At 45.3% G+C, this 18598-nt stretch overlaps 1 protein-coding gene across 1 annotated transcript; it reads right to left on the bottom strand.

Annotated features, from left to right (window-relative positions):
- Window positions 1–3401: 3401 nt before the first annotated feature.
- Window positions 3402–18095, bottom strand: NRBF2 (nuclear receptor binding factor 2). Its single transcript, XM_058029215.1, has 4 exons — window positions 17999–18095; window positions 7441–7525; window positions 6001–6041; window positions 3402–4939 (listed from the first exon to the last, which is right to left on the bottom strand). Exons 1-4 carry the CDS (start codon window positions 18050–18052, stop codon window positions 4223–4225), a joined length of 897 nt encoding a protein of 298 aa, XP_057885198.1. The 5' UTR covers window positions 18053–18095; the 3' UTR covers window positions 3402–4222.
- Between the last annotated feature and the right edge of the window lie 503 nt (window positions 18096–18598).

Raw genomic sequence — 18598 nt, forward strand, 5'->3', positions numbered from 1 at the left:
TCTCAGAGGAAGCAGTCACAAAATCCCTTTTCTCCCTTTTAATAAAAGCAAAATGTAAAACCCATCATGTCTGTATTTTGGGTTTAGCCATCATTTTAAGTAGCAACTGGTAGTGGTGAAGTCTGCACAATTTTATTCTCAGGAGACTCCACATTGCTTCCCAGTAGCCTTTCTTTGGTTTCTCTTTCTGTGGTGATACAGCCAGAGATTGGATAATTACAGTTTCTTTCGGCATAGCATATGTTGGCAATATTCAACGGGGCCAGTGTTTCTGTGTGCCAAGACAAGGGTGGTTTCTGTGGTTAAAGCAAAGTCTATGAATAGAAGTCAGTGTCTGGATGTGTATTTAAAATTGGTTCTTGGTGAGACACTTTGAAACAACGGACCACAGGATTCTTTAACTCTGTCCATTACAGAACAATGCAGCCCAGACTGAGCACCCCGGGAATGTTTGTGTGTGCTGTGCTAGGCTTTGGTGACGATCCCTGGGACAAAAGTGACTCAGGGCTTTGTTGTTGCTGGTCGGTCACCTGCTGCATTCCCGCACCACCCTCTTCCTCACCCCGTCCCGGCGCGGGCACGGAGCCCATCCCATCGGTTTGGCGGTGCGAGGAGCGAGGGCACGGCCGGAGGGGGAGCGGACCCGAGCCGGGCCCCGGCTCCCGCCAGGTGGCGGCCGCGGCTGCGGGACCCGCCCGGACACGGACACGGACACGGGACACGGACACGGGACACGGACACGGACACGGGACACGGACACCGGCCGGGGCGCCGCGGGACCGCGCCCGGACACACGAGTGCAGTAACTTAACACAGCTTTAAATTGTTGTGACATAAATTAATTGCTGACAGCTATGGAGAAGGATTTCCTTGGCTTTACTGCTGTGAATCTGTAAAACCTGTCCTCTAGTGGTGAGTATTCTTGGTACAACCTACCTTTCTTCCAATGCACTGAGTAATTGCTTAGCTCTGGATTCAGATTGAAGAGTTCTTTACTTTAAAAAATTCAGCATCACTCACGAGAGTGGAACACACCCGTGGAGTTGGGATTCAGCAGTAGTCGTACTAAGTAGGCAGACTGCAAGACCAAACAAACATTTGCATTGCAGGAGAGAGAGAAGTCTTAACACCACTTCCAAAACTGGCAGTATGGAGTTTTGCCCCAACTTGGCCATCCTTCCCACAGAGAAGCAGCTTCTTTTAGATCTGGTGTTTTGTTTATGCAGCTACACATGAAGGGACAGTTTAATGTTAAAATCAAGACGGTAGAGCTTGTAATTCCAATGCTCCCACCTCTGAAGAACCCTGACTTCAACAGACCTAAAAGCTGTTTCCTTCTCCTCAAGCTGCCATTTGCAGACACCACTGACATGTCTGTCTTGTAGTTAACAACCCTGAGCTACCACCCTAGCAGTGGCATGAGGTAGGTGCTTAAATAATTTTATCTCCATCTTGTGAGCACATGCTATTTTCTTTGCTTAACCTACATGACTAGAAACAGCATGCTCCTCTGCCTTGTTACCTGGAATAGACAGGCAGAGACTGGCACTACCCTTTGGTGGGAGCAGTGATCTGGGCCTGACCTGGAACAGGTCACCTCATCACAGCTGGATGGGGCTGTTCCCTAAACTGCTCCCCTTAAAAAATAACTTCTTTATTTCCCAGCATAATTCAGCACCAGGCACCTCCTCGAATGAACTTGTCTTACCTCTGTTTTTATAGATTTTCTCTAACCCTCAGTCCCTATGCTCCTTCAAGCACAGAAGATGCCAGGTGTACAGAGGTAAGGGTAGAATTTGCACAGCAGTGAGGTGTTCTTGCTGCACTTCCAAGTCTATTCTGGAAGAAAAATGCACTCTTAGAAAGCAAGCTTACCTTTTAACAGCATAAAAATAACTTTAAATGCCAGAGCTTGCAATACTGAACACTTCACTAATCAGTAACAGCTGAAGGTAATTAATGCCTCCACTACACTAAAACACCCCTTGGGAAAGCCCCAGCTGGGCTCCAGGGCAGGGGCTGAGCCATGCTGGAAGGGACAGGTGTGAGGAGGCTGCACAGCCTGCTCAGACCCAGCACCCTCAGGGTGTGTGCAGGGCCCTGCTCAGACCCAGCACCCTCAGGGTGTGTGCAGGGCCCTGCTCAGACCCAGCACCCTCAGGGTGTGTGCACGGCCCTGCTCAGACCCAGCACCCTCAGGGTGTGTGCACAGCCTGCTCAGACCCAGCACCCTCAGGGTGTGTGCAGGGCCCTGCTCAGACCCAGCACCCTCAGGGTGTGCACAGCCTGCTCAGACCCTGCACCCTCAGGGTGTGTGCAGGGCCCTGCTCAGACCCAGCACCCTCAGGGTGTGTGCAGGGCCCTGCTCAGACCCAGCACCCTCAGGGTGTGTGCAGGGCTCTGCTCAGACCCAGCACCCTCAGGGTGTGTGCATGGCTCTGCTCAGACCCAGCACCCTCAGGGTGTGTGCAGGGCCCTGCTCAGACCCAGCACCCTCAGGGTGTGTGCAGGGCCCTGCTCAGACCCAGCACCCTCAGGGTGTGTGCAGGGCCTGCTCAGACCCAGCACCCTCAGGGTGTGTGCAGGCCCTGCTCAGACCCAGCACCCTCAGGGTGTGTGCAGGCCCTGCTCAGACCCAGCACCCTCAGGGTGTGTGCAGGGCTCTGCTCAGACCCAGCACCCTCAGGGTGTGTGCAGGCCCTGCTCAGACCCAGCACCCTCAGGGTGTGTGCAGGCCCTGCTCAGACCCAGCACCCTCAGGGTGTGTGCAGGGCTCTGCTCAGACCCAGCACCCTCAGGGTGTGTGCAGGGCTCTGCTCAGACCCAGCACCCTCAGGGTGTGTGCAGGCCCTGCTCAGACCCAGCACCCTCAGGGTGTGTGCAGGGTTCTGCTCAGACCCAGCACCCTCAGGGTGTGTGCACAGCCCTGCTCAGACCCAGCACCCTCAGGGTGTGTGCACAGCCTGCTCAGACCCAGCACCCTCAGGGTGTGTGCACAGCCTGCTCAGACCCAGCACCCTCAGGGTGTGTGCAGGGCCCTGCTCAGACCCAGCACCCTCAGGGTGTGTGCACAGCCTGCTCAGACCCAGCACCCTGAGGGTGTGTGCAGGGCCCTGCTCAGACCCAGCACCCTCACACTGTTCCTACAGCTCCTGCTGGGCTGTGTCCCAGCAAATCCACAGAGCTGCTCTGCTGATGCTCCAACGCTCTAAAGGGCTAGAACTCAGCTGACAGCCAGGTCACTCCACAGGTGGGCAGGGCCCTCTGAATTCATCCCACCTTTCTTGAATTTGCTGGATGATGAACGTGGAGGCTCAGCTGTAGGTGTATCCTAACACTTAGTACAAGTTCTGATTTGTTCTTTATACTTGGCAACATTTGTACAAATGTAACAGACAGTGTCAAAACACCTTGGTTTTTATTTTCCTATCCTTTTTGAATCAGGTTAAGCTGTAAACAATTTCTTTTTCAATCAAATACTGCCAGCTAGAATTATTTCCATTCATGCATCACTGAAAACAAAAAGGGTATTTTACCTTAAGTATGGATTTTTCATTTTAAACCATGTCACTTTATACAGAAACCAATAGCTAGATTCAATGCACCCTGATTAGTTATGTAAACAGATAACCCCCAAAAAAACCCACATCGATAGAACGAGTAAGTTGGTTCCTTCATAGCATGGAAATTAAAATCTCTCCTGACTTGAGGTTAACATGGTCAGGAACAGAGAGTGTGGCACATAAATCCATCTAGGAGGTGTATAAATTGCACTGTATCTGAATTAACAAAGTTATGCATAATGAAATGCACAGTTTAAATTCATGCTAGAAAGCATTTTTCAATATGAAGTGGCAGCCAACTGGCAACCATAACAGTTAGGTTCTGCACCATCATTTATGGCATTATAGATAACTATTACATATAGCATACTTAAAAACCCTGAAGGATTGTGTTACTTGAAACATTCTCCAGGCAGTCATTTGGTTTGAAACATTGGGAGAAAGACTAAAGAGATCAGCATCTTATACCAACTATGGTACCTTTCACTTCCATGAAGTAAATCAGATATGATGTGTATTTCACAGTAACAAAGTTGCTTAATGCCTTTTCTCCAACAGTAGGATTGTGGTAAATGTTTCTGCCCTCAGATCACCATTGTCCCGGTGGCTTTCCCTTTTTTTCAAGTTTGGGTAACTACACTGAGCACTTTTCCTGGTTTTTAACTATTCATCAGTCCTTTGAGAATATCATCAGAGAGTTCCAGCAGCGGGAGTTCCGGGGACGGGATGTCCAGGGGGGGAAGGTTGGGTATTGGAATGTCCTTTGCCTTCCCAGCAGTTGTGGCAAACTTCTGCCAAGTTGCAGCTGAAGAAGCAGATTCCGAGTGCTGCTGCAGACCCCACAACTCTGACTTCTCCACAAAGTCAGTGTCTACATCCAGCTCCTTGTCTACTGGAGATTTTTGGAGTCTAGCTCTTTCTGCTTTTAACTGCTTATTCTCTCTCCTTAACCTCTCGTTTTCAGCTACAAGAGATTCTATGAGCTGCTTCAAATCTGCAATTTTGGTTGCCTGCTCCTCTATTATTGTTTTGTCATCTTTTGGCGCTTTACTCCCAATACATGCTTCCACTGGCTCCTTTTTTTTCTGCAGCAGAAACAGAAGTGTATCTGGGTCCCTGTCAAAGACACCCCGAACATCCTGTGAATGTTTCTCTGTGGAAGAGCTGTATTTCTGAGCAACAGGAACCAGTATGTTTTGATCATCAGAGTCTTCAGCAGATGGCCTGTAAGAAGTCTGAAGATGTGCAGCTGCTTCCTTGTCAGCACTCTGCTGGGCTTTCAGCTTTTCCTCCCTCTTTGCCCTTTTCCACCTCTCCTGGATGAGCAGTAACTGTTTCATATGACTATCCCTTTGTAATTCCAGTGATAGCTGAGCCTGAGTAAGAACAAGATTAAACAATTTAGCTGGTGATCCCTAATACCACCCAAATATTCACAAACACTGAATTACATGTGTGTAAATATTTACATCAACAGCATCATTGCATGCCCAAGGGGGAGAGCTTTTGTTATTCAGACATTAAGTCCAACAGGAAATGTTCTCTGCTTCTACAGTGCAAAAGATTCAGATATGTCAGATTTAGCATAACCACTGGTCTGTTTGTTTGTAAGTCACTGACCAGGCTACAATACCTCTGGGCAGAGGCACCCAGGGTTTAACTGACCTATGACCAACACCAAGAAGGAAGAGATTCACTTGGCATGCACAGCCACACTCTGGCTAAACAATGCACACTTTTTGTATGCTTCTATGATGGTATCTGTGTAGCTGTATCAATAACATCCAAAATGAAGCAGCAAATTGCTCCAAGGCCAGGTATGGACCTAAATGATTCAGCCATATTTAATGAAGGAGGTGGCACAGTGGTTATGAACTCACCTGGGTCAAAGACCATTTTTCTACAAGAATGACCCACTGGAGCAAAGACAGATTCTGATCTCCAAGGGTTATTTGATTTCACAATATTGGCTAAATTCAAAGCCTGCTGGTACAAAAGTACTGAGCAGACTGCACTACTACATTCACAGATAAACATGCAATGAATAAGAAAAAGTGTCAGGGCTGTTGTTCTAGAGATCCCCCAATCAGGATGCATTAAGCCAAAATGACACACTGTAGGTGAGATGCTTGGTTTTTTGTCTCAGCAAAATACTAACAGAAAAAGTTAATGACACATGTTTTGTCACATACTTGAAGATGTCTGGCAGACTACAAAGCTGGAGACCCCTTGGGTGGGTTAAGGTTTCTCTTGTCCTTGGAAAAACTCTCTAGGAAGGTAAGTATTACCACACTTGTGAAACTCCTGGTGCAGTTGCCAAGGGTTCAGAGAATTTTGCAGAGGTTAATGGCCAGGAGGGGTGTGATCAGACCCAAGGGGACCCATGGGCACACCAGGGCTGTGGCTGGTTGTGGCAGCTGCTGTGCTCAGGTCTCACCTGCTCCGACTGGGTCAGCTTCATGGCGTCCGTGAGGTACCCTGTGGGACAGAACATCATCCATCAGCACTCAGGGCAGCCTGGGAAACCTGAACACCTCCAGAAAAGCTAAGGAAAGCCTTCAGACCTGTGTGCTCAACCCCCACATAAAGGCAGCAGTCTAGAGGGAAAGTATTTACAAGTTACAGTGGCTGGAAACACCTGCTATTTGTCAGAAGTCTGAAAAAATCAGTGTAAGACCTTGTAGTGCACACTACACCCTTCCCATGGTAACCTGTTGGCTTGGGTCACTCCAGTTTGTTTTTAGAGCAGCAGAAATTTCCAGAAAGACTTTGAGCATATCTTACTAGTGCTGAAAATGACAATGTATGAGCAATTCTCAACCAAATTTGGAATGATGCAAGACAAAAGCAAGAAACATTCAGTGTAGTTTTGGGTTTGATCTTGGTATATGAAGTGAAAGAAAACAAAAAATATGCATTTTAGAATGTAAGTGCGATCCCTCATCGCTGTGAGTATTCATAAATACCAAAGAAACTATTAGTTTCTCACTTCATGGGGTTTTCTAGTATTTATGAATGGAGGCAGAATGCCTGGTATCCAGGTTACCATGTTCAGAGCAGCCACTTACTTTGTCTCCACACAAGCCCTGTCACTGAAAATGCCCTAGTTGTTGCACCAGTTAAGACCTCCTTTCTTCTTCTGCCAAGGAGCTGCACACTGTCAGAGAGCTGAGGGACCCCAACACAAAAAGTGAAGCAGGACTGTTTAAATGGACAGGTAAAAGCACAAGATCTCACAGAGGAGAGGCTGTCCCTGCAGAGTCAAGGTCTGTGATGGAAGCTGCTGTTTAGCTTGAGTTCTGGGGAGCTCTCACCTGTTGCTAGCTGCCTTGATGCAGACATTAGGAAAGGGAAGTTTTGTAAGCAAACATTTGTCCTTTACCAACAGAGAAAGCACTGTGCCCTCGCCTATGAAAGCAGTAAAGAAAATGCAGAGTATACAGTGAAACTGGCTTAGAGCAGGTACACAACTCAAGTCTGTGCACACCACAAGGTGTTGGCTTCATCTTCAGTCAAGAACTGCCTTCACAGTGATAATCACCCCAATCTAAACAACTTGGAAATGTCTGACTTCAGCTGCTCATGTGAGAAAAAACGTTTTCAAAAGGGTTCTTGATCTGGACTGAAAAACAAACTGACATTTTAAAAATAGATATTTTTCAAGTTACTAGACATTCTGCTTACACAGAATCACAGAATCTGCTGAGCTGGAAGGGACCCAGCAGGACCATCAAGGCCAACTCCTGGTGCTGTGCAGGACACCCCAAGAACCCCAATCAAACACTGTTCAAATACTTCTTGAACTCAAGACAGGCTTGGTGCACGCAAATCTAGAAACTGATTTTAAGAGCTGAAATGTGAGAAATAACCTACTCACCAGCAGCTTTTTTGTGACAGGAAATTGCTTCTTCATATTTCCCCGCTGCCAACAAGCGGTCTGCTTTTCTGCTTTGCTGGTGAGCCTTAAAATGAAAAAAACAACATTACATCAATGAGGGTTAATGGGCAAATAGTTACACCTATCTTTAAAGTAACCAATACATCTGAAAAACCTGTACTGATTCCAGTTCTCAGGCTTTTAGGCTCAAATTTTCACTCCCTTCCCAGCTTTGTAACTGGACTTCTTTAATAGTACCGTACAAGAGTCTGTACTGGTAAGAAGTGAAGTTTGTTAATGTAGCAAAACTGGTGTGTACACAACAAAATACTTTTGAAGCTGTTCCTCAGGAAGCACATGTTCCCCTTTCTAGGCAGCCATTTACCATAGTAATGCAAAAAGAACACTGGGCCAAAAGAAGTTATGAGAAGTTGGAAGTATTTTGGACCAATTTACCTGGCAGAATGCAAGATATTTGAATTGTGTTACATCTTACAGCTAATTTGATATTTTCTGCTGCCCTATGCTCAAGACATTTTGCCTCTTGGGTGAATAACTTGCTTTTTATTTTTGTCTGCAGCTTACACCAATGAATGGTTGCAGCACAGCCATAGTTAAAAGCATCAAAGTCACGTTGTTGCTGCACAACAGTTAAACCTACATGAGTATTTGTAAACCACTAATGTAAACCACCAACACAGACTAAGGTTGTTGCTGAAAGCAAACATTTGATGCAAGTATTTGCATATGCTTAGTGAGAAACCATTGGATAACCAGCACTGCAACACTCATGTAAGCAAGGCTTTTTTCTGTCATTACTACAAGACATAGATTTTATGGCCCTTCCTCCAAGACAAGCTGTGGAATGTGAAAGGCTGGTGAGGCTGTGTGTCAAAGGAAGGGGACCAGGACACCAGATGGTTCATCACAGGTCCAGTTTATTGCAGAAAGCATCAAACACTTATACAGCAAATAATAAGCTTATGAATATTCTGTAAGCCAAGCAATCTATTGGTTAAACTATACCATTAACTCTTCCTCATTCCTTAGGGGTTACATCTCTCTTTTCTCATGTCTCTTTCACTATTTGTTATCCTACTACAGCTAGGCCCAAGGACACACTGTCTAGCAGGTGCAGGACTTGGAATTAGCCATGGCTTTGTACTTTTCCAGTCTCTAGTCAGCTAAATTTCCCAACAGCTGTGAGTTACACACACTGCTCAGCACTGCTTTACTACATGTGGAGCTTGAAGTAAACAGACATCAGGTACCGATACTTACATGGCACTGACATTAACATGCATTTAAAATACAAGTCCCAAAATGCACGTCAGTTTATCTGCCAAGTGGAGTTATGCCCTACAGTATTACAGTAAGTTCAGTGTTCTACCAGAATCTTAGCAGCTCTGACACCACAGAAGAGAAAACTTACAGAGAAAACACCTGTTTGGGCAACAGCTGCTCTTAGGCAATCCCTGGCAGTAACATCACTCTATGAACACATTTGGCTTTCCTAAAACTGATTTCATATGCTAATATGATGTGTTCTTAAAAAACCTAAACCACAACTCCCTGATTTTTCACATGAAATATTCTTTGTTATATTCTTTTTCCTCACCTTCACTGAATCCCCAGAGCATTGTTAGCATTTCCCATTTCTTCTGAGGTTAAATAATCTCAGAAGAGGAAGCATTTTCCTATTGGAAAATCATCTGTTTTATGGCCTTTTTCTATGGACTCCTACGAACAACATATGCCAGAAAGATAAACTTATTTCCCTTTGATATGAACAAACAGTATCAGCACAGACAGAGCCACCTCCTTGGTTATTCCTGGCAGCTTGTCCCATTACAAATTAGCTATGTCATGGACATAAGAACACCTGAGCTAGTTCTTTGCAAAACAATTTTTCAGTAAATTAGTATTGATACAGCTGCTTCTGCAAACTGCATGGGCGGGTGTGAAAAAACAGGGAAAGAGGAAATAGAATAGCCAGAGACAGAAGAACTGAGAAAGCAATTCAACAAGTCAGAGGACAAGTTTCATTTTGGTTTTTACATATGAGAATTTGAGTCCCATTGTTTTCAAACATTATTCATGTATGTTTTAAACTGCTGGAGTGTGATCTTACTCAAATCACTTAAGCACATGCAGAACATCTGAGGACATTCAGTTCTTATTTGAGCAATTAAATTATTTCCATTCTCAATTAACTTCCAGTGAAGCTGAAGGGAGTCTGAAGAAGTTGGGCTGAACTGTGAATCAAATTAAGAAAACAAAAGTCCATAGATGTCGGCAAAAACAAAACCTAGGGTCCTCTGACAACAAGATCACAATGCCTTTCTGGCTCTTACACCAAAATATACGTGTCAGGCTATCTTACTCTGATGCAACAGAATTCTCAATAGAAACAACAGGAGCCACACCAGAAAAAAAAAAATCAGTTTTCAGCAGAGCCCTGTGTGAGAAAACTAGCTGTTTTACAGTCAGTCATGGGCAAGGAATTCCTATTTTCCTATCTTTTCCTGACAGGTTGACAAGAAAATACTTGCTCCTTTATTCTAATTCCAACTAATATAACTAATTCCAATTAGTTGATTGTGGAAAGATCAAGGAATTTCTCCCACTTTCACATTAGCTTATTTATGAAGAAGCAATTGGAAGAAATTAATGGTGCTGTTTCCTAGCAGCAAGTGATGAAGCTGCAACAGAAGCATTAGGATGCTTACTAGCCATTATCATGGATGAACCTCTGCATCTTGGCTGCTCTGATGGTTTGTTCTCAGTGCTCAGTTACCCTCAGCCATGCAGCTTCCACCACTGTTAGCACATCTGTTTGGAACCCAGAGTGGCCTGTGTCCCACTATAAAACTGGCAATGGAAGAACTGGTCCTCTGTCATACAGAGAAGATAACTCTCAAGTTTATCCCTGCTCTGATGTCAAGTTAGAGGAAGGTATTTACACAACAGCTCTGGAGCTCAGTGCTGGTTCCCAGCAGACAGAGGCAGGATTGCTTTGACTTTGGTCTTGCTGCTGCTTGACTGTGGTGGGCTTATAGATCTCATTTCTCTTTCCTCTTCCACTGCTGGAAATTAATGCAGGATGGGGTGTAAGTAAAATTATACTTTATTAAGAAGCTATACAATTGAAAAGGGGAAGCAGGCTGACAACTACTTTCAGATGTCCCTCCCAATCCTGATGAGCAGGAATTCCCAGTAGGCAAATGGACAGGTGTAACAACTTGACTCTTGTAATAGGAAGCAGGTGTGAGTGAAGGATGGCCAAGCTGTAAAGCTTCCTCACCTTGCTCCAATGTAATTGGTTCTTAAGAGATTTGGGCAAGCCTTACTGTGTGACTTGGAGCACTCTGGATTAACTGGAGAAGGTAAGTGAGATATTTTTCCACACCCTCTGTAAATGTAGTGAGATGCTGAGGGATGATACTTGCTTTACTAAGTTTTAGTGCTATTCTGGAAGTGTTCCTATTTGATCTTTCCACCTGACTAGCCCAAATCATTGCCTATGTAATCTCTGAACAGCAGGATAAAACCCAATCAAAGAATCCTACAGAACAGCAATGAGGGTCTCCTCTTTACTGTCAGCTTTCTTTAACCAAAATTTAACATTCCACTTCTTTGTTGGGTTGGTTTTTTCCCCACTATAGACTAGATAATGATGTGACTGCAGGCTGTGAGAAATGAAGCCACAAGGCCACTTGCCAGGCCTATTACTGTTCCTTCAAAGGAAAAAATAGCAATGTTTTCTTTCTAGACACAGCATCCTCTTACAACTTAAAGGACTACCACAGTGTGATCCTGGCTTAGGCTGTGGGGATAAGGAAGGAAAGCTGCTACTCTTCCCATACAACTCTAGCTGATGGTTAGCTCTTATGGAAAGGAGCATAACAGGAAAAAAAAAAAAAGATAGTGTTCTAAAAAAAAAAAAAAAAAGAGGGCAGATGTAGTATACATTTTCAAACAGGGTAAGCCTACTACCCTCTCCTCAGAGCAGTCATTTGCAGCAGTGCTCCTGCAGCTGAGACAGGTATGTTTTGTTTTTCTCTGTTCCTCTAATGGAACAGCTCTTCACTGGACAAAGCCTTGCACAAGATGTTAAGCTTACAGCCTTCTTAGTGTATTACAAAGGACTCACCAGAAAATGATGTATTTTGATGGGATTATGGAGCACAGATTACAGCACTTTACTTAAAGTGACAAAGGCAGGAAAAACCCAGCTGCTAGAGTAATGGGGCCTGATGAAAGTTTAACTGCAAAGAAGTTTCTGTTTGTAAATGTTTTAAGTGAAATCATTGTTTGATGGTGCTATCATCTATTTCATGTTATGGACTGTGCATATTAGTTATTATTGCCTGAAAATATTAATACCTGTGCTCTCCTACTGCTGAAAACAAGGAGGAAGGGTTTTCTGAGAGATGAGGGATCTATTTTAGGATTTGTTTCCTTAAGGCTATAGGTCTGATTTCTATTTTGAACAGTCAAAGTGCACACTGCATTGCTGCCCTACTATCCAGAAGAGTGCTGAGTGTTTTCCATGTGGGTGTTTACAGCAGCAGGCCACAAAGGGTGGGACAAGGTGGTGCACCATGGCTCTCTCCACCCCACACACACTCTGTCAGAGGCCACATATACCGAAGCCTCTTTCAAAGCCATTCTTACCAGGAAATAGTGAATTTAGAAAGGTTTGAATGTGTATGTCCTCATATGCACTGAAAAATGTAATGAGAGAATACAAGTGCAAAACTTGATCTGAGAGGTCTAAGAATAAACTATGGCCGTTCATTTACTAAAAAAAGTGCAGCCTTGATCAGAGTGACTATGGAAAATGCTGGTATTCAGTGGCAGTTGCACTAAAAGTAAAAATAATAATAGAGTTGTACCATAACTTATGCTAAATAATGAGAATATATTTGCAGAAAAACTAAAGAAATGGGAATGGTTTAGTTTTACCAAGAGAAGCAAGCCCCCATTTTTAAATACTTGTGTTCTGTAGAGAAACATGACTAAAGGTCAACCAAAATATGGCAGAACCCATTGTGGCTGTTCAACCAAGACCACTAGTCACATGTTAGCTCAATTTTCTGTTTTTGACAGCCTGTATTTAGCAAGGTTGACAGAACAATGACTCAACTGTGTAAATTATAGGTTAGTGTTCCTATAGAGCAAAACAAGTAAGTGACACTATCATGAGAATGTTAATGTTGAGAGTACAGACCCACTTTGAATCACTTTGTATTGAGTTGTGAAGATGTCAAAGTTCACCTTGCATGTAAGCAATAGCATTGGACCTTAAATATATGGGCAGACAAGCAAGCAGCTGTTTAGGCAACCCCATTAATTGACTGAATAGCTCTAAATGACTATGCCTGTGCTCCCAACCTATTCCAAGTTTCAGATGAAATGGTTACTCTGAGTTCCTCACCATGCAAATGCAATTAAAAGATCTGGAATGAACCCAACTTGCATCCATACTGCTCAGGCTAGGTGGAGTATTCCAAACCCCATCCAGGCAGAGCTGTAGCCCTTTCCCTGAGCACCTGCACCTTCATTAAGGTGCTGCACACTCAAATCAACCTCATTCCGTTCCTTTATTCAGTATGATAAAACCACTAAATGCTTCCACTTGTTTTTCAGAGCATTTTCAGACTCCCAGAATAAATTAGGTTGGAAAAGACAGTGAGATTAAGTTCAGCCTGTGACTGAACACCACTCTGTCAATGAGACCATAGCAATGAGTGTCATGTCTGGTCTTTCCTTATCCAGAGATGGTGACTCCACCACCTCCTGAGCATTTTGTGTGCCTGCAGATCTCAGCTGCTTTGGCTATGTCCTTTTTGTCCCCATATAAAATGTGTCACAGCTGGTACTACACAAGTCTTGCTAACTGAAGGTTAAATGAGAACCATTCCACTGCCCTGATAAACAAAACCAGTCTGGGCTTTTGTATGTAGCCCTAAACCACAAGGCTCAGGCTGTTACAGCAACTGATCTGCCTCTCAATAGGAGCATCTGAACCATTACAACAAATTGTCCAAGTAAACAAGCTTCCAAGAGCAACAATTTCAAAACAAGTGGGGCAGAAAGGCTTCAGCTGTGCCTTCAGTCTGTCTCACCAGGCTTCTCTGAGATGGCTTCATTTGGGTCTTTAATCTGCTGGTCATGCTTACTCAGGGCTGAGCTCTGTGCTTGACGAGAGGCATGCAAGGCCAGTGTGACACAGCAGAAAGGCACAGCTGGTAGGTACCCAAACAGCACAGGTACAGTGAGCAAATAACACCTGCAGCCACCCAGTGCTTAGCTAATGATGTTCTTGACTGGAAGCTGCTGCAAGCTGCTTTATGTGCCACAAGGAACAGTTTTGTGTGGTGCTTTTACAGCAGTTACATGCCTGCACACAACACTGTCCAGCTTTTCCAAGGGGGCTATTACTGATCTGGCTGTTCAGCTGAGTATCTGATCACCTCCAGCCACTTCACTCAGATATGCTGCAGCCTCTGTAATTCACACCTTTTGGCTCTTCCACACTGTGGTAATAACAGATTTTGTGTTAAGCATGTCTGTCTAGTGATACTTCCCCTTTTGTTACCTTACAAGCTTGTTCTCTGTAACTGGACTTCAGAACTGAGTGCATCTGCCTTTTTTTGGTTTCATTCTACACTGGAAGATGAAGTCTAGCAGCTGACAGGTTAAGACTGAAAAAAAAAATCAAAGAAAATAAATGGGGCTCCATGGATGTTTCTGTAGATTAACATAATATTCCTGGTTTTCCAATGAAAATAACAGAAGTGCAGGCTGGCATTAAGTCTCAAACACATTAACATGTGTGCTTTAAATTCTCTGGTCTCTCATGAACTTCTGTAGATGTTTTCTATTTTCTCCTCCTACCCTTCCATGTTGCATATTTATTCTGCTTGTTATTTTGCCTTTGTGTGGATGCACTATTACCTCATTTTGAAATAATTAAGTTAACCATTGATTGGCTTGCACTGCAATGGTTGCTAGTGATGGCTAGCAGCATTAATATTAACAGTTTTTATTACATGAGATTCTTGGAATACACATTTTGTGCTATTCTCACTCCAGCTATTGGTCTGTGCTTTCTGGTTTTTACTAAAACAGCAGCTCTTCAAGCTGGCTCCTTTTTGCTTCAGGAAACTTCAGAAGTGACAGATATTAACCAGATTTTGGATTGTATTTTATTACAAACTATACAATTACTACTACCTTGCAGGAAGAATACAAGGTAGAGGTGCTATAGCTCCTTAGCTACAGGACAGAACTGAGCTGTGAAAGTAGAATCTGCAGAATTATGAAGTTCTGGGTGTCAAACTCTGTTTAAGGAGCAATTTCTAGTCTCCTCCTGAGGTTAATACTATTTGCCTCACTTTTACTGTTATTTCTAAGCTTTTGCTGGTCAGCAGTGTGTGGTTGTGCTTCTTAACTTGAACTTTTGCTCCTACACCTAAGGGTAAAATTATGGCTGGATGTGGGATCAAAATTCTTTGCCAAGATCAGAGGGCAGCAGGAAGTGCCCCAATAGCAAGCAGCACAGAGAAGCTCTCAAGGTGCTCTGTAAAAACATGCAGTGTTCATAGAAGAATTATCTGCATGCTTTTATAGTGTAAGTTTTAATTTGTAAAAAGAATGTTGAGGTGTCTTTGGTCTAGATTATGTGTGAAATAAGTAATCAGCTGTGCATGGCTGCCTGCTGGTGCAGGGACTCCACTTGCTTCATGCTGGTTTTAAGTTCCATGGCATAACCTAAAATTTTTTTGTGTGAGGCTGAAGAAGACTCAGTTCCATATTTATTTTAGGGAAATGTGTCTTTCAGAAAAAGAGCATAATTGAAGCCAGGAAAACAGAAGATATGGCATCAGAGTGTAAGGGGTGGGGTGTGGTTGTTTGTTTTTGTTCTTGTCATTGTTTTGTTTGGGGTTTTTTTTGGTGGTCAGACTAACTGGCCAGGAAAATCAGGACAATATCCATGCTTCCCAGTAACTAAGACTAGATGCACCAATCCACTATTAATAGACAATTTTTACAAGACAAAGCAAGATTCAAGTACTGTAGTAATTCTAATGAATAGCCTTAACTGATGAAAAATGGGTTTTGTGAAAATTGTCAAGCCATGATATATTGGAAGAGGGAAAATAACTTGTATTTAAAATATTGATAGCAGTTAAATAAGACTAATGATTACTGTACCACTTTGTAGTTTAGTTGTTGGCTGATTTGGTAGCTTTGGTTGGTTTTCCTTTTTTTTTTTGGTAGCTTTATTTTCCTCATTGGCATATTTGGAAAAAGTTGTGCTTTTCCAATTCACTGGAACTAGATCTAGGTTAGAGAAGAAATTTATGGGAAAGAGAGTGCAATAGGTAACACTGGATAGTATCAAAAACTTCAATGAACATCCTTATTTTGGAGTTGGCACCTTCCCTGAGTGATGCTGTCAGTCTGAAGCTCCACAGCAGGGAGGGGCTGTGAACAGCAGAGCTTTGCAGAACTGAAGTCACTCCTTCCTGTTCATGTCCTTGTCAAAATCCAGGCATGCTCTAACCATGGTGCTTACCCACTCAACCCTCTTATCATGAGGAGTTTCCATGGTGCTTGACACAGCCTCAGTGGATGTGTCACTCTCCTGTAGATGATGGTCCATGACTACACTGCACAGCAGCTTCAAGAAAAGTTTTTGTATTTCAGGACACACTCAGGCAGTAGGAACACATTCACAGGGAAATTCAGAGTTTTGTGTATCAAAGTGTGCAAAGCAACTCTTTTTCCTGTGTCATCCATTACATCCAGAAGTGTCTTGACCTTATTGTCAGCCTGGAGCTAGACAGGCACGGTTGTGCACACTCCTGTTGTGCTTGCAAGGTTATAAACCAGACTTTAGTCACAGTAATGTCACTCCTACAGTCCTCCTAAGTGGTCTCAGTAAGAAACATTACTGGCTGGTGATATTGCCAAAAAAGTTGCTACTTTCAGACATTTACTAGTGAATGTACAACTATAATTTTCTCTTTAGAATCTTATGAACTACTATCTACTTTTTAAAAAGGTTTTTACAGTGTCTGTGAAATAGCTATAATTTAGCCCTCTTGTTTTACCATGCTTTAAGTTTGCCTGACTTTAACCCCATGACATCAACAGGTCACAAGAGCTTTCCTATTTCCTGTTGTTCCTTATTTCAATTAGTCTTTCAGTAGACAGAGTAAAAAGTGAGACAGTATGATGCTGACATACCCAGAGTGGTTCTGCACCACTGCAGAACCCACAGATCTAAATAGACCAACTTCCTATTACACTGCCAGCCCTATTTCCATAGGTGGTCTGCAATGATGGCTGTGTAAATCTTTCTGAAACTAGGGAGAGCAACCTAGGAATACCTGATTTATGCCAGGTTGGGGCAGCCCTGACAAATCAGTATGCTTTGGTTACAACCTAAACTGACACAAGTCTCTGAGGTTTGCATGCCAATGTCTAAACAATTCCTGGACCTACCTGGAAGCAATACAGCTGTATTCCCAGTGTGCTGCCTCTGGCTAACTGGACTGCTGGACCCAAACTCGTTTTCTAAGGGAATGCTCTGTGTATCACCACATAGCCAAGCTACAGCTCTGCTAAAACCCACAGGCAAGCAGAGAATTAACTCTTCTTGACCTGGATCTTGTCTATGGGACAGAGACCTGCCAATTCAGACCGTTTAACATCTGATTAGCTTTTGTGAAGAAGCATGTTTTAGACTGCGTTTCAGTTCAGGTTTCTTAGAAATTTAGTTTAAGCAAAACAATTACTGACTTAAGGTTTTAAAGCATTTCACCTTCTGAAATTAGAGGAAGCACTTAGCCAATACCAGGCCCTGACAAGCCTCTAAAACTCTTGAAACCCTCACGGTTATGGCCTGTGTCATCTAAACGCTTCCTCCAGACGCTTCCTTCCTGAGCTGCCCTTGTCCCTCGCTTTTGCAAGGCGCTGTCCCCACACCTCTCCAATCTAAACATGCCACGACACGCACCCGGCTGCTTCCCTCTCCGTGCCGCGCTCCGGGCCCGGGGCAGCGCTGTCCCCCGGCTGCTTCCCTCTCCGGGCCCGGGGCAGCGCTGTCCCCCGGCGGCACCGGGAGCGGGCCCAGGGCAGCGCTGTCCCCCGGCGGCACCGGGAGCGGGCCCGGGGCAGCGCTGTCCCCCGGCTGCTTCCCTCTCCGGGCCCGGGGCAGCGCTGTCCCCCGGCGGCACCGGGAGCGGGCCCGCAGCAGCGCTGTCCCCGGCGGCACCGGCCCAGCGCACCCCGCTCCCTCCCGGAGCCGCCGCTGGGCCCCGCTCCGGTCCGGACAGGGCCTGGCCCGACACCTGGACAGGTGTTTGGGGGGAAGAAGGGCAGCAAGAGCTCCTTGTTCTGTTCGGGTCGCGCCTCTCCGCCTGCTCACCCGGGGCTGGGAGCCGAGCGGTGTCACCCTCTCCCCGCTGTCTGAGCGGCGGCAGCAGCGGCGGCACCGGCTGACCAGACGCGCCCCCCCTTCCCCTCCTCTCCCCACGCTCACCAGGTTGAGGGGCCCCTCCATCACTTCCATGGACGGCGGGGGCTGCGGGCACATGGGCGAGGGGCGCTCGCCGGTGCCCCCGGCCCGGCCCGGCGCGTCCCGGCCCCGGCGCGGGTTGTAAACACGGCGGCCGCTTCCGCCCTGCCCGCGAGAGCCGCGCGCTGCCTCGCGAGACTTCGGGGCCGCGTCGCCGGGGCAACGAGCGCCGCGCGCGCCGCCCGCCCTGAGGGCAGGGGGAGCGGTCTGAGGGAAATTCGGGAATGGAGAGAGAAAAAAGAGGAGGAAAGGAAATGTTAGAATAGGATATCCTAGGATATGCGGAGTTGGAAGGGATCCATCAGGATCATCGATCATCAATTCCCGGCCCGCACAGGACACCTCAGAAATCGCATCCTGTGCCCAAGAGCGTTGTCCAAACGCTCCTTGAGCTCTGTCAGCCTTGGGGCCGTGACCACTGCCCTGGGGAGCCTGCTCCAGTCCTCAGCCATACTCTAGGGAAGAACTTTTTCCTGATATCCAGCCTAAACCTCCCCTAACTCAGCTTAGTGCTGTTTTCTCGAGTCCTGTCAGTAGTCACGAGGGTGAAGAGATGAATGCCTG

The sequence above is a fragment of the Melospiza georgiana genome, chromosome 8 (genome assembly GCF_028018845.1).
Source record: "Melospiza georgiana isolate bMelGeo1 chromosome 8, bMelGeo1.pri, whole genome shotgun sequence".
Lineage (NCBI taxonomy): Eukaryota > Metazoa > Chordata > Aves > Passeriformes > Passerellidae > Melospiza > Melospiza georgiana.